Here is a 14,728-nt window from a genome sequence, read left to right as displayed (position 1 = left end):
TTATTTAAGTATTGTTTAAATATATGCAGTTTTGTAAGCCACTTGTGGAATTAGCCTACCTGTTATTCTGTCCGAGATTTCTCCACCGTAGCCACACTTGAATGTTAATTAAGGCCGGGAACTTGAGGCGCAGATGTGCGACCTGCCAGGTCTACATCGTCATGCACACAATTCCCCATAACAGTCATCAACTGCTGTCATCACCTGCAATCCTGATAAAAAGGCTGGACGCCTCCTGCCTATATAACTGGTGCCCGCGCGGATAGACAATGCCTTGAAGTGAACCGTGTGGCGCATCTACCCTCTCAAGGGAAGTCGGTAGGACACATCTGTCCACGTTGTAACCTGAGAAGCACATAAAATGCACATCACCGCGCACATCATATGAAGAGCACACCGGAGGCAGTTCCAGGCCCGTGCAATCCATCTAGGGTGGCTCATGCACGGATAGTGCAAGAGCATAGGCACTCTTTTCATGCCACTAAAAATGAAATTGTTGTTCGTCTTTCTGCGGCCACAGTACGTAGCAAATAGATAAATAAAATAATGAAAGATCGCCAACGTGTACTGCCACTCTGCCCACTTAGAGAATGCTTGACGACGCAGCGTTTGAGTATGAAGCGGAAAAGTGGATAAACAGCCACTTCCAATGGCCTTGGGGATCACAGCCTCAGAGGACTTAGGGTCACGTGATGATGAAGGAAACATCTTGCGGATTCTCGCCGCCGAGATTTTTCTCGAGAAGAGCACTGATCGAGTTTTAAACATTTCACGCGTAATCCTTGCAGTATAGTGCTTCTTACAACTCGGACCCAGGGGGCTCTGAATCGTCATGTGGAATAAATATTCTTCGTGAAAAGAGTTTTTCCAAGCGGTTGGCAGCACGACAGTAAATATTTCGCGAGGGCCTTGTGAGGAAAGCGTTCCAGGCTCTTTGCGACAGTTGCTCGCATCGAACAGCTTAGCACTGTTTTCGCACCACGGGGCAAGACCAGAAAAGAGCGGGAACGCCGTCAAGAATCGGTCGCAGCAAAAAACGCTAGAAAAACAGCGCTGCTTCTCGGGCCAAAGTGTGTTTCATTTTTCTCCCTTGACCTCCCTCTTGTTCCGGACTACTTTAAAGTTGCAGCACGGAAGAACTGGCACAAGTCGCCCTCGGTTGCGACGTTGCCTTGTTTCCGCGTTTTGGAGCGAAGCGGAGCCTAGTTGCGAGAACGCCGGCGCAATCTTTAACCCTGACCTTGGCTCGGTTTCGGTCGCGTGCCCGACGCGCGAGCAAGGAGGGAAAATAATATGAAGACACACGAAAAGAGAAGGGGGTGTTCGTTGTTGCGTCCGGGTTTGCTGACCGCGACGGTGCCACCGCCATCATCTGCCTACATGCGTCCCCGCTGATCCGTGGCGTCTGTCGAACGCGGCAGACGCGCTCGCTCTGCCGCACCTAATGACGTCACGTGCCGGCTGTTTACTCGGGCCCCGAAAGAAGAAGACGAGAGAACAAACCACGGACGTCGTCGTCTCCGCGTTCTTCTCTCTCTTCTGTCCATCGTGCGGGACACCGCAGCTCCCTTTGCTGCGGGTGGCGGAACGGCGCGTCTTTTGTTAAAGAGGGGAGGACAATTTGCGCGTATTGTGCGGCGGACCGGCAGGACTCGTCTCAGTGCTCGCGTGCTGCCTTGCATTCTGCGCCGGCAGAACCCGCCAGAGCGTCTGCGGGGCCGGTCTCGCGGTCCTTTCTTTCTTGGTCTTTTCTCGGCCGACTCAAGCGGAGAAGCCGGCCGGCTGGACCACACGGCGAGCACACACACACCACCTCCCTCACTCTCTCATCTCTCCCGCACTGGGGTGACATTTGCTCCCCGCCGCTTCTTTGCGAGCCGGCGACGACCGCACGGGGACGAGACACGGGCTGACGCTTCCTTCTCGCCGTTCGCGTCTCACTTCTGCTGCGCCCTGCCTCTTTCGTGACCGTTGCTTCCAGTATCCGCGTTTCTATTTGCGTCTCGTTGGGCTGTCTTCACGCGCTGCGACAACCAGTACTGCTCAACAGCTACTGCTAGCGTTCACCAAAGGCGAGAAAAGGATCACACATGCGTGTATCTGAGACTTCAGCGCTGTCCACTCTGGAAGGGCGCAACGCGGCTTGCAGACATTCCGGTTAGCTCTTTCGAGGCCAAGTTCTCAGTGTCTATACAGGAAGCGGTCGGTAGAACCATACCACAGTTCGTTCTTTATCGTGGCTTGTTTTAGACCAAGGCTACTGTCACCCTATGTATGCGACTTGTTGCTTTCGTCCCTGTTCCATGGCCTCAAGCCTCTCCGATTAGTATCGCTAAGACCCGCCGTCATGGCGGTGCGCTCGACACAAATGAATCAAAATCCAGCGAAATGTACGAAGAAAGCTTGTAGTGGTGAAGGTGCAAAAGCCGCGAACACCAGGCGACAATACGTGAGGATGGCAGTAACACGGAAATTTGAGCTAGTTGGTTCATGTTCGAAACTTATACCAGCGCTGCGACCGAGGGCAGGGAACAAGAACAGACGGAAGGACAAGTGTTGTGGATGGCTTGCGTGGATGTTTGTCCCCGCAAGCACGGATTTCCCGTAGCAGCTAACACTCCAAACCCGTCTAATGACCTCACCCGCCGCGGTGGCTCAGTGGTAAGGCGCTCGTCTACCGAGCCGGAGTACCCGGGTTCGAACCCGACCGCGGCGGCCGCTTTTCGATGGAGGTGAAACGCAAGAGGCGCCCGTGTACTACGCGATGTCATTTGCGGTTGGTTGCGACTGAGAGAAGAATGAAAAGGAAAGTGCACGGGCCTGCCTACTGGCTCAAGCTAAGCCACCACCGCTGCCACGTGCAGATAGAAGAGAGTTGAAAGATATGAGAAAAGATACAAAGAGAGAGAAAAAGACGCGCGTCGCAACAACCGCGTCCGCCGAAGCGGACGCTGGCTGAAAAAACAGCTAAGCGGCCGAAGCCGCGCTCGCTCCCCTGCGATATCAGTGCACGTTAAAGATCCCCAGGTGGTCGAAATTATTCCGAAGACCTCCACAACGGCACCTCTTTCTTCTTTCACTCCCACCTTCCTCCCTTCCCTTACGGCGCGGTTCAGGTGTCCGCCAAGTTATGCAAGACCGATACTGCGCCATTTCCTTTCCTCAAAAACCAATTTACCAATTTTACCAGCAGGCACGGGGACCCAGATTTACGCTGCATATTTCGCACGATTCTTTCCTTATTTTCTTTCTTTAGGCGATAGCTGCTTACGGAACATTCTCTGACGCGAGCGCATGCGACGTCGTAGTATGTCACAGTCAAAAACTGTAACGTTTGCCTGCTGGCCGAGGATAAGCTAACAAGGCCAGGAACCATAACCGGAACGCCTAACAGGATGTGGGCCTCCTCGAGATTAGGTGATTTGTCCCGATGTCTCCGCAATATACGATATGCGAAACTGCTTCGAGGTCTGGCAACATCGCCCTCGTAGCTGCCGGTTGCCATCTTGGTTCGATCGTGCAGGTGCGTCGTGTGCTAGCGTGCTCTCTTGACATCGGTGAAGCTGTCACGAATCTCGAGAGTATAGAATTTCGAAATCCAAGCTTCAGCCACTGCACTTGTTATACCAATCATATTTTGCCAAATGTAGGTCCTTTCTTGTGATTTTATTTTACTTCAAAAAACTGCAGGCCAGTATTTTTTTTTTGCCCTTAATTTGTCTCTCTGCACTACATGACGGGGTCCGTGGAGGGCTGTTCGATATTAATTAGCCACAGCGAACCGTATCTCGAGACTGTCATCATGCTTAACAGTATTGAATCAAAATAGAATTACTATCGTGTCGTTATGCGCAATGCCTTGAGTGCTTCATATGCATGATTGTTTTCATTGTTTGTACATTTCGTTTCTTGCTCAAGTGACTGAGCATGCGTGGTTGTGTCATGCTGCTGTGTACACGCCTTGTTGTTTTTGTCGCGCTTTACTTTTCCTTACTATTATTACTGCTGGATCTCGTCTCTTATTCTCACTTAAATTCTTGCGATGTTTTTTTTTGTTTTTTTTTTGTTATGTTAGTTTTCTGATGTATTATTGATATGCCCACTCCTGCCTAAGGCCTCAAACTGAGGCTGGCAGTATCCTGTAAATAAAAATAAATAAATAAAAGCAGCAAGTTCAAAGTGCGAGGGAGATAAACAGATTACCTATCGATTGCGCGGACGTTATCAAAAGAAACAACACCGACGTATGCTCAACGAATCCGAAGTCAAAGGCCTTCACGTCGTAGTCCCCACGTGCATGTTAATTTTCTCGTGTGCTTTTGGAGCGTGAGCCTAATTTATCAAAGCTGCTCTCGTTCTTTCTTGTCTCGTCGCCCAACTGTGCCCCTAGCAAACACACCAGTTGGTCCAACTTGTGCGGCCACTTATTGACTGCCCACTAATGACGCCACCATCGATTTCTCCAAACTGTTAGCTCCGCGCGTTCGGAGAGCGTTCCTCCGTTCCGCTTCGGGCGCTCACGTTCGCTCGTTACACGCATACGCGCTCGATTCTCGCAAATCACATCACCGTGTTGTGCAACAGCGGTCGACACTGGACATCGTCCCGCAAATTCTTCACCCTCTTCGGAGCCCACTTCGGATCCGGTATTGGAGGAAAATCCGGACGAGAAGAGAAGAAGCGTTTCGCACCTTCCCCGCGTCCACTGAGGGATATTCGGCTCGTCCGTCTTCATCTGGGCTTCTGCTCCGCTTGGGTGCGTAGCCCTCCTGTCGTATAGTCTTCACTTTGCTCGACGCCATTTTCTGAAATAAAGTTGCCCGAGGATGAAAACAGGAACAATGATACGAGGGGTGAAAAAAATGAAATGGAACAAATTGGAACAGAAGACCACGCCGCTTCTTCTTCCTCCTGCTGCCGCCGCGCTGCGGAGTGCAGTTTGGTGTCCGCGGATTCCAGCCGACGGCGCGGAGCTTCGCCCTGATCGATGGCTCCCAAAGGCCGATTCAATTTGTGCCCCGCTCTCTCTCGAGTGGCGGCCGCCGACCGCAGGCGTTCCTCTCCGGGGTCGTCGAGCCGCTGGGCGCTAAATTAGAAATGTCCTGCGTACACAGTGCGGACGTGTACAAAAATGACGTGCACACGTTCGCTTTAGAACAAGGTTTAGTTGCTTATATTTTCTTTTTCTTTTTCTTGTGCATGTCCATGGTCAATTTGCGGGGAATCCTGGTTTATTTCGGCGTTTAAATCGATGCCGATGACAGCGGACGAGGCGTCTCGATTTTGTCGCCTCGTCCGCATGAGGTGCAGAACTGCGCGGACGAGGGCGAATCCAGAAACGAAAATTGTGCCACGAACGCAGGTTTCAAAGTGTTTATTAGTGTTTTGCGACATAATGGGCTGTCACCATCATCAGCGTCGTCAGCCGTACTGCAAGGAAAAATCCTGCATATCTCTCCAGTTGACCCGGTCCTGTGCTACCTGAGGTCACCCTATCCCCGCACACCTCTTAATCTCATCCGCCCACCTAATTTCCTGCCACCCCCTGCTACGCTTGCCTTCTCTTAGAATCCAGTCTGTTACCCTTAAGGATCACCGTTTGTCTTGCCTTCGCATTACATGTCCTGCCCAAGCCCATTTCTTCCTCTTGATTTCGACTAGGATGTCATTAACCGGCATTCGTTCCCTGACCCACTCTGTTACCTTCCTGTCTACTCACGTAGCACCTATCATCTTCCTTTCCACAGCTCGCTGCGCCATATGACGGGAAACTTAATACCACAACCTCCTTTATCATTCGCGCGTGTTCAGATAGCCAGTAGTATATTGCCTTTTCAAGAGAAATGAACGCAGTAGGCAAACAAAGCACAATAAAACCAGGGACTATGGTTACTGGAGGGCGGGTCAAACCATAAGGGACCGCCAGTGTCACACCATGGGGGATAATCTATCAAAAGCCGAAACAAAAGAAGCGATGCCCCCAGCGGTTTCACATTTGCTTCCCCTTGCCGTTATTCGGCGCGTTGGTAGCTATCGCCTTATAGGCCACATGACGGGCCAGAGATGACAATCACCTTCTAGGTGGCTGTCATCCAAGGGCTAGTTCGTGCATAGCAGACACGTACAAGCGCAAAAAACACAGGCAGAGAAAGACTTGGGCAACACGAGCGCTTTGTTGTCGCTCGTGTTGTCCAAGTCTTTCTCTGTCCGTGTTTTTTGCGCTTGTACATGTCTTCTAGGTCTTTTTTTTTTTTGCTTGTGATGGCTGTTCGGATCGCGGTAGCCGGCCTTGTCACAACCCTCACTGCCCATGAAAACGTAGTAGCATCAGAATTTGGCCCCATAAGTTCTTGCAGCGGCCCCAGCACCCGATATCGTACAGGTGCGGTCGTACAGTTGCAAGGCCATGCTTGTGTCGCAAAATGTATCACAACTTTTCTTACAATTGTCCTGTCCAGCCTGCTCATCGTTCAAGCCCGCACAAGCCACCGCAAGGCCGTTTACCCACCTCATGCTCGCACCGTGACCGATCTTCATTCCTTCTTCATCCAAACAGCGCGTGACTGGAACAGTCTTCCCCCAACTACCATCCTTCATACAAACCCGGATCATTTCTAGAAAGCCATCGAAACAAGGTTGTATTAACGCCAGGTTGCTAGACCACCCCTCATGTAAAGCCCTCACCCGAGGACCCTTGAGGGTTCGCTTCTAAGATGTTTAGCGGGGCTCCCTAGAGTATCTAGCAATCCAAAGCTTCGGAAGATTGAGGACTCAAAGCCATTTATTGTTCAAGAGATTAGGGTCACTGAGTATGCATAACAAGACGCTCTGAAGGCCTCTCAAGCAAACCCCTTGGGCTATATTCTTTTGACGGGGGCTGTACCTGTAATAAATAAATAAATAATAAATACCAGTGTCGCAACAACAAGCCAGGAATAGCAATCGATAAGTTCAATTCACAGCTTTTAATTTGATCTCCTTCACGCTCGCTTGTGCGTTCCAACCCTGCGTCGATGCGCAGAAGCATTCCCAAACAGGCGACGAAAGTCCGGGGGTTGAGACGCAGGGGAGCGTTAGCGCCGGATGGCTGTTCCCTCGCAGAGTAGCGCCAAGCGTTCGGCTTTAACGAGCCAAAGTGCCTCCACGTCTGTTGTTTTTTTTTTTAATTCTTTTCAAAAGGGCGCTTTATGCCGGCTCTTTGCTCGCTGATCTCATTTGCAATGCAGCGATCGCGCGGTAATGACGACAAGTTGAACTAGCGCCTCGCGAACACGCAAACAGACTAAAGCGGCATGAGCGCCGTTCAGCCGAATTAAGCCCGGATGATATCGCGCGGCGAATGACAGAAAGAGAGACGAAGATAATGCCTGGTGCCCGGCGAACCAGGAGCGAAGCGCGGGCGTCCAGTTAACGAAGGGACATCGCGTCCCAGACGGCCACCTCAGTGTTCTTCGGAAACAGCGTATCTATGTATCTCTCTCTCTCTATAGGTCTCCCGCTCTCTCAACGCTCCATCGATGTAACGTGTAGAAGAGTGCCGCAAGCGACCAGAAGGATATCGGGACCATTGAAGCAATTTATAAATTAATTATTCTGAATTTGTTTACTCATTAGAGAAAAACGAAATAAAAATAAAAGGTAAAATGACAACGTTTCACGAGTGAGTGCTGCACCAGGGCGCCTCTGTCTTAATTGGATTGTTAAGCTAATAATATTCGTTAGTTCAGGACTTAATTAGTCAACAGCGCACTTTTCGCTCTTGCGTGCGATAACGACACCCGGGCTTGTGAACGTGAAATACAGCTCGCTCACAAAGTGGTACGATGCGAAAGTGGCTTGTATGCTCGGTAGTTTGGGTGAAAAGCTTCATGCTTTTTCTTTTGGTGCGTCAATGTCTTCATTAGTAAACTGAAGAAACCAGGTCTCCAACCACATGCTTCGATGCCATTTTCAGACAAGTGATGCAACTGTTGCAGGTCTTGTTCATAAATTCCAAGCTATTGCTTCTGCTTCCGTATCGGTTCTGCATTATGCTGGACTGGACGTTCCGCGCTCATATATAGTATGCAGCGACTATAATACGGCAGATTGTATATAGGCTGGAACTTACTGGGGGTTAACGCAGGTCGCAGTTTTCAGGATCTTCTTATATGCAATATGCACATCTCGGAACTGTCAGCGTGCCCTTTCCTCTCTTAAGTACTCTTCTGATTCATTTAGCACCCATTTGCGCCGTACCGGGGCGCTGTGAGCGCGCGGAGCGAGTGGACGTACAGCGCATCGTCTCCGCCAACTTTTGGCTGGAGCCACGGTTCCTCGGCCGGAACCCCGTCAACACAGCCGCGTCTGTCTTCACGAAGTCGACAGCTACCTGTGGACACCACTCACACACAGGTGGGGCAACATTTACGCATTTTAGGGCCGATCCTCACTTGCGTTTCGTGGCGACGGCGCTAGGCCTTACGCCTACGCCGACACTCGGCCGTGAGTGAGTCGCCCACCCGTGTCAAGATGGCTGCCCAAAAAGTACAACGCGGCTACGACCCGGACGCCATGGCCTGGTCCGAGGTTCCTTCAGCTCCAACGCCTGAGAGTCCGGATTCTGCGCCCATCGAGAACCCGAGGCTCTTCAAACTAGTGGAACGCCGCTCCCGCAAGCGGGACGCCGCCTCCAAGAAAGCGGACGCCACGTCGGCAGGCCGCTCAACACGGCACGACGCTGCTGCGCGCGCTGCAGCGCTTCACGGAGGGGCCCAGTCTAAGACCGGACCCTCTTGGAAACCCAAGCCACTGCCGCGTCTTCATCCAGAAGACATCGTCATCATCCTGAAGCCCCGGGTGACCGTCGCTCTCAGGGATGTATACCAACATGGCGAGCTGGGAGCAGCGTTCGCGGCCTACCTGGGCGCCAAGGCCGCAGCATCCCTCAGCCTGCTCCCCACATGGGAGCAAAACTTGATCGTCGCAGGCACCAGAGAGCCGCACGTCGCGGACAAGCTTCTGCGGGATTTTCAACTAACATCACCGAAGGGCCAGCTCTCCATGTACGGCCAGTTGAAACTCACTGGAGACGTGTGCCGCGGCGTCATCACCGTGGCCAAGCACGAGACCAGTGAGTCCCTCCAAAACAAGATCCAGTGGCGTGCTGGAGAGCTTGCCGATATCCGCAAGCTTGGCAAATCCGACGTCGCGTCGCTCACCTTCGTGGGAAAAGTGGTGCCGCGATATGTGCATTACAACTCCGAGGTGACCCTTGTGCGTGCGTACAAGAGAACCATTCCGGCCTGCATGCGGTGCGGCACTGTGGGTCACCGAGCAGACACCTGCCCCTGCCCGGATGAAAAGTGCGGCCTGTGTGGCCAAACGGCGCCGACCGTCGACGGAGTCAAGGCGCCGCATGAATGTACTCTGTCCTGTGCAGTCTGTGGGCAAGCCCACGCTACCAACTCCCGCGACTGCACGGGAAAATTCCGGCAGCTCAAGGTGTATGGCCCCAAGGCTAAACGCCCAGAGGTGCCAAAAAACCAGCGACCTGGCAAGCAGCCAAGTCATCCAAAACCAGGTGCCGGTGGCGGAACGCCGCGTGGTGCTCACGGCACCGACCACAAGACATCGTCACCTTCTTCACCGTCGGTGAAGCCAGCGCCCGGGAAAAAGACGGCGCCTCCACCGCCCAGCGGCAGAGACACTGGCCACTTCCCGGCCCTCAAGACAATTGGCGCTGCCGACGCCTGGGCATCAGCGCCTCAAAACGAGAAACAGGTGAGCAGCTGGGCTGAGATCGCCTCCTCTTCCTCCCATCCCTCACCCTCCCCCGTAACCGTCTCCGCACTCGACGCGGAATACAAAAAACAGATAGAAGTGCTCCGGGCACAGAATGAGCTTTTGCTCAACAAAATTCAAAATTTAGCGTCAAAATTGGCGTCCGCCGCACCGAGTCCGCAGAACTCGGACGCAATGGAGAGCGACGCGGAGATCTCGCCTGCCCTTGTGACAGCCATCTCTGCGATGGAGGAGCGCTTAACCTCTAAATTGCGATATATGATCGAGACCGCCATGGACCAGATCTTGACAAAGGTCAAATCTGCCGTCCCCGCGGTGGTCTAAAAACACATCTCGGACAACCCCCGCCTCCTCCGTCGGACGGGACCCATTAGGGACGTATCCCGCCCTTCAAAATTCAACCGTCTGATTATTGATTCGGACAATGAGGACAGCTGCCCCGCTCCTTCCGTCATCATCCCCTTGATGGCGCAAGTAGCTGGCTCTGAGGCAGCCAATCCCTCCTCCTCCCCCCCAAAAATTTTAAATCATGGCGAGACACCTTAATCAAAGGAGTTCCGCCATCTCCAATTCGGCCATGTCAACTTCAATAACACAGTGGAACTGTAGAGGCTTTAAGGACCGCACTAAGCGGGCCAATTTCCGCCTCTACCTTGAAACTTTCGAGTCCTTACCAGCCGTGGTTGCCCTCCAAGAGCCAGGCCTGGGCGCCACAATTTCAAATTACACGACGTTCCAACAGGATCCCGCGTCTTGTCTTCTCGTTCACAAAGACTACACAGCCAACCTAGTGGATCTCGACCTCCAACTAGAGTACTCTTATGTAATGGTGACCCTCCTACCAGTCCGCCGCAGGGACCCACCGTTGCATATACTCAACGTGTACTGCTCTCCCAAACTAAAGCGAGTGACTTTTGCGAACCTCTTTAGCCGAGCGCTAAGAGTAGCGGGCCGCGATCCCCTGCTGATTGTGGGCGACTTTAACGCTCCCAGTCAGCAGTGGGGGTATCGCAAGGAGGAGTCGCGCGGGCGTAAGCTGGCGGAGCTTGCGTCCACGTTGGGCCTCACCCTCCACACGGACCCTGTCCACCCAACCCGGCTAGGAAATTCCGTGACACGGATACGTGTCCGGACTTAACCTTCACTCGCAACATACGACACGCAGACTGGCTCAACACCGAGGAGACCCTCGGTAGCGACCACTGCATCATTAACACAACACTACGCACACGCCCCCTCAAGCGTCCCAGAACACAAGCCCATATCCCAGATTGGACGAAATTCAGGCAAAATTTTGACTCACTTGATAATACACCCATTTCCGCACAAGGCTACACAGCATGGTCCCAACAGCTGCTGGCACACCTTTCCTCGCATGAAAAACACATCCAGCTCTCAGAGGCGGTCACGGACGTGGATAACCACCTTCTACACCTCTGGGAAGCCCGTCGCAGCCTCGTCCGCCGTTGGCGACGCCAGAAACACAATAGAAAGCTTAAAGCTCGAATTGCCGAGCTTACCCAGAAAGCGGCAGAGTACGCGGCCCAACTCGCCGACTCCAACTGGGTAGATAGATGCAACACGGCCGCGCGACAAATGTCCAGCCGAAACACGTGGCGTCTCTTTCGAGCCCTAATCGACCCAACCCAAACACGAACCGAAACACAAAAACATTTGCAGCGAGCCATGCACGCTTTTCCTGGCAACACGACTCAACTGGCACAGAAACTTCGGGACCAGTATCTGTGTACAGCCCAAGACCCCCGTGAATCTGCGTACTCTTATGCAGGCAGAGAGAACACGGAGCTGGATCAACCTTTCCAGCTCCATGATCTGCGGGCGGCTCTCGCCAAAATGAAACGGGGCACTGCGCCAGGACGGGATAAGGTCACCGTCAAGCTTTTGACGAACCTGCCCGACTTGGCATACCAGTCCCTCCTGGAATACGTCAATGCGATTTGGCGCGGGGACACCCCCCTGCCAATGGAATGGAAAACGGCTTTGGTCACTTTTATTCCTAAAGCTGGCAAACCAATTGACACAGATAACCTCCGCCCCATCTCTCTCACCTCATGTGTGGGCAAACTAATGGAGACGATGGTGCGGGATCGGTTATCTACATATCTTGAACACAAACAGGTCTTTGCGAACACCATGTTCGGATTCCGCCCACACAGATCCGCACAGGATGTCCTCCTGCAACTCAATCTGGAAGTCCTTGACCCCCTCGAATGCCCCCATAATGACCGGGTAGTACTCGCCTTGGATCTTAAAGGGGCATTTGACAATGTGACACATGAGATCATACTCACTAACCTAAGCCACACCGACTGTGGCCTCAACACATTCCAATACATAAGCCAATTTTTAATGGATCGTCAATCCTACATTCGAATTCAAGATAGAGACCATGGTCCTTACCTACTCGGCACGCGGGGAACCCCTCAAGGCGCGGTACTTTCCCCGCTGCTCTTCAATCTGGCCATGATGCACCTGCCGGCCCAGCTGGGTGGTGTCGCCGGCGTGCAGCACGCCCTGTACGCCGATGACATCACTCTGTGGGCCACGCAGGGCAGCACAGGAGACATTGAAACCAGCCTGCAAACAGCGGCGACGATAGTAGACCGCTACGCCCGCCGCTGCGGTCTTCAATGTTCCCCTCAAAAATCCGAATTTGTGCACCTCCGCCCCTCACAGAAGTGCACAACTAAAATATCTCTCTCTCTTGAGAGTGGTCCCATACGCGAAAGTGATGAGATACGGGTACTAGGACTCTACATCCACAAACACAGGCGGCCAGACACTACATTGGCCAAACTCCGTAAGGTGGGGGACCAGGTGGGCCGCATGGTCCGCCGGGTTTCCAACAAACGCGGAGGGTTACGAAGTAAAGATGCCTTGCGGCTGGCAAACGCCTTCGTAACTAGTCGAATTCTCTATTCGACTCCTTATCTCCACCTACGGAAACAAGAGGAGGACGCCCTTGAGGTCATCCTTCGCAAAATTGTTAAACGTGCCCTTGACCTCCCCATCACTACTTCAAACAGCCGGCTTATGGCTCTTGGGGTGGTGAATACTTTCCGGGAGCTCCGGGAGGCGCACCTTACAAACCAGTACACGCGCTTGTCGCTAACAGAGTCGGGTCGCCGCCTTCTTGCTCGACTCCATATCCAACACACCCCTCCAATGGAAGACAGGTTTCGCATCCCGGAACTGTGGAGACGTGCCCTCCACGTGCGGCCTCTTCCAGCAAACATGTCACATGAAGACCATAATGGTCGGCGCCTGGCACGAGCGGAAGCGCTAGCCCGATATTATGGCAACAAAAATTAGGAGTCACTTTGGCGACTAAAGTGGTGCAAGGCGAAAGCCTTAGTACAGCATTCTGTCACGAATGTGGTTGTGAATGATGAATCAAGTGCTGCCAGTGAATGACGCGTCCATTGGCTGTCTGCGTGTGTTACTGATGTGTGGTTAACATGTTAAGCTTCGCCTGTAAGAGTGGAACGCGACAGCGTCTTGCAACGCTGCCAGGGAGTCCACAGAACGCCATCGCCAATTCGGCTGTACGCCTTGCTGGACGGTAAATTTATTTTTTGAGGAAAGGAAATGTATCTCTCTCGCATATCTGGGTGGACACCTGCACCTCGCCGTAAGGGAAAGAGGGAAGATGGGAGTGAACGAAGACGCCGTATTAGCTAGACGCGCCTTTGTTCATTCCAAACCATTCAGCTGGCATTACGGAGTGGCTAGCGTGCTCGTATCGCACTCCGGAGACCCTGGTTCAATTCCCCAACTCGACCAATTTCGTTCTCGGTTTTATTGATTTATGCGGTCTAACTAGAAAGGTTAATTAGGCTATTTCATATTTATATTATTGTATTTCTATCCATCGTGTTCTGTCATTAACCTGCCAATTGTTGGAACTGTCTAGGATGTTCGACACAACGTATATGAAACGAGCAACGTCTTACTGAGTGGGGAAGTGCGTGGTGGTGGAGGGAACGCGGCTTCGTACTTATCTGCTTTTTTCAGCAGCGTCTCCTTCCGCGGACGCTGTTGTCGCTGCGGCGCGCGTCTTTCTTTTGTTTTCTTTTCTTCTGACCTCTTCATTCTTCTCTATATTAATTAGGCTAATTGATTAATTAAGCAATTAACTAAACTCAGTCCAGCTTAGTTGCAGCATCACTATACGATCCCTTTGATTGGTTGCATGGTTACTAGCCAAAGTACAATTGGCCCCATTTGAAATTCGCGCACTGTGACGTCACGAGCATTTCGACCAACTGAAAAGCGTGACATTTTCTGTCGACAACTCCTGCTTACAACGATGAGGCATTAAAGGCTTCCGCCTTAAAACAGGTGTATACTACGTGGACGCCTCCGGCCATCACCACGGGGGATGGTACACGGCCGCGGTAGTTCACAACAGCAACACAGTTAACGGCCTAACTTTCAGAGCCCGCAGTGCAACATAAGCAGAAGAGGTCGCGATTGCTCTCGCGGCCTCACATTCCAATTCAAAATACATAATCACCGACTCGCGAGGGGCCTGTCGGAACGTCGAACAAGGCTGCACTCCCTTCCTAGCCTATCGAATATACCAAAATTGTATACGGGATACGGACCCCGCACACCGTTACCTCATATCGGCCCCTGCTCATCAGGGGTTGGCAGGAAACGAGGCAGCAGACGCAGCCGCCCGCGCGCTCTCTCACCGGGCTGTTTTCTCCTCCCCATCCGATCAGGAACCCGATTTTAATCCGATCTATACATTCAAAGATATTACAACATATTATCAAAATTGTCATCGCCTTTACCCTAGCCCATGTAAAGGCCTGAAGAAGGCGGATGAGCGGCTCCTTCTCCGCCTTCTCACCAATACATTGCTGTGCCCGGCAGCGCTAAAACATTTTGACCCCTCCTTTAGCGGCAGCTGCCCACA

At 52.4% G+C, this 14,728-nt stretch overlaps 1 protein-coding gene across 1 annotated transcript in view; it reads left to right on the top strand.

Annotated features, from left to right (window-relative positions):
* Window positions 1-8,247: 8,247 nt before the first annotated feature.
* LOC149338464 (uncharacterized) overlaps window positions 8,248-14,728 on the top strand; it is a 48,039-nt gene continuing 41,558 nt past the window's right edge. Inside the window, exon 1 of the mRNA XM_089547708.1 lies at window positions 8,248-9,762. Within this exon, the coding sequence (XP_089403834.1) occupies window positions 8,512-9,762 (1,251 nt within the window). The 5' untranslated portion in view covers window positions 8,248-8,511. The remainder of the gene's footprint in view (window positions 9,763-14,728) is intronic.

This window comes from Amblyomma mixtum, chromosome 6 (assembly GCF_055824585.1).
Source record: "Amblyomma mixtum isolate Tamu chromosome 6, ASM5582458v1, whole genome shotgun sequence".
Classification (NCBI taxonomy): domain Eukaryota; kingdom Metazoa; phylum Arthropoda; class Arachnida; order Ixodida; family Ixodidae; genus Amblyomma; species Amblyomma mixtum.
The sequence above is the reverse complement of the archived record's forward strand: the minus strand, read 5'-3'. Positions and strand labels throughout refer to the sequence as shown.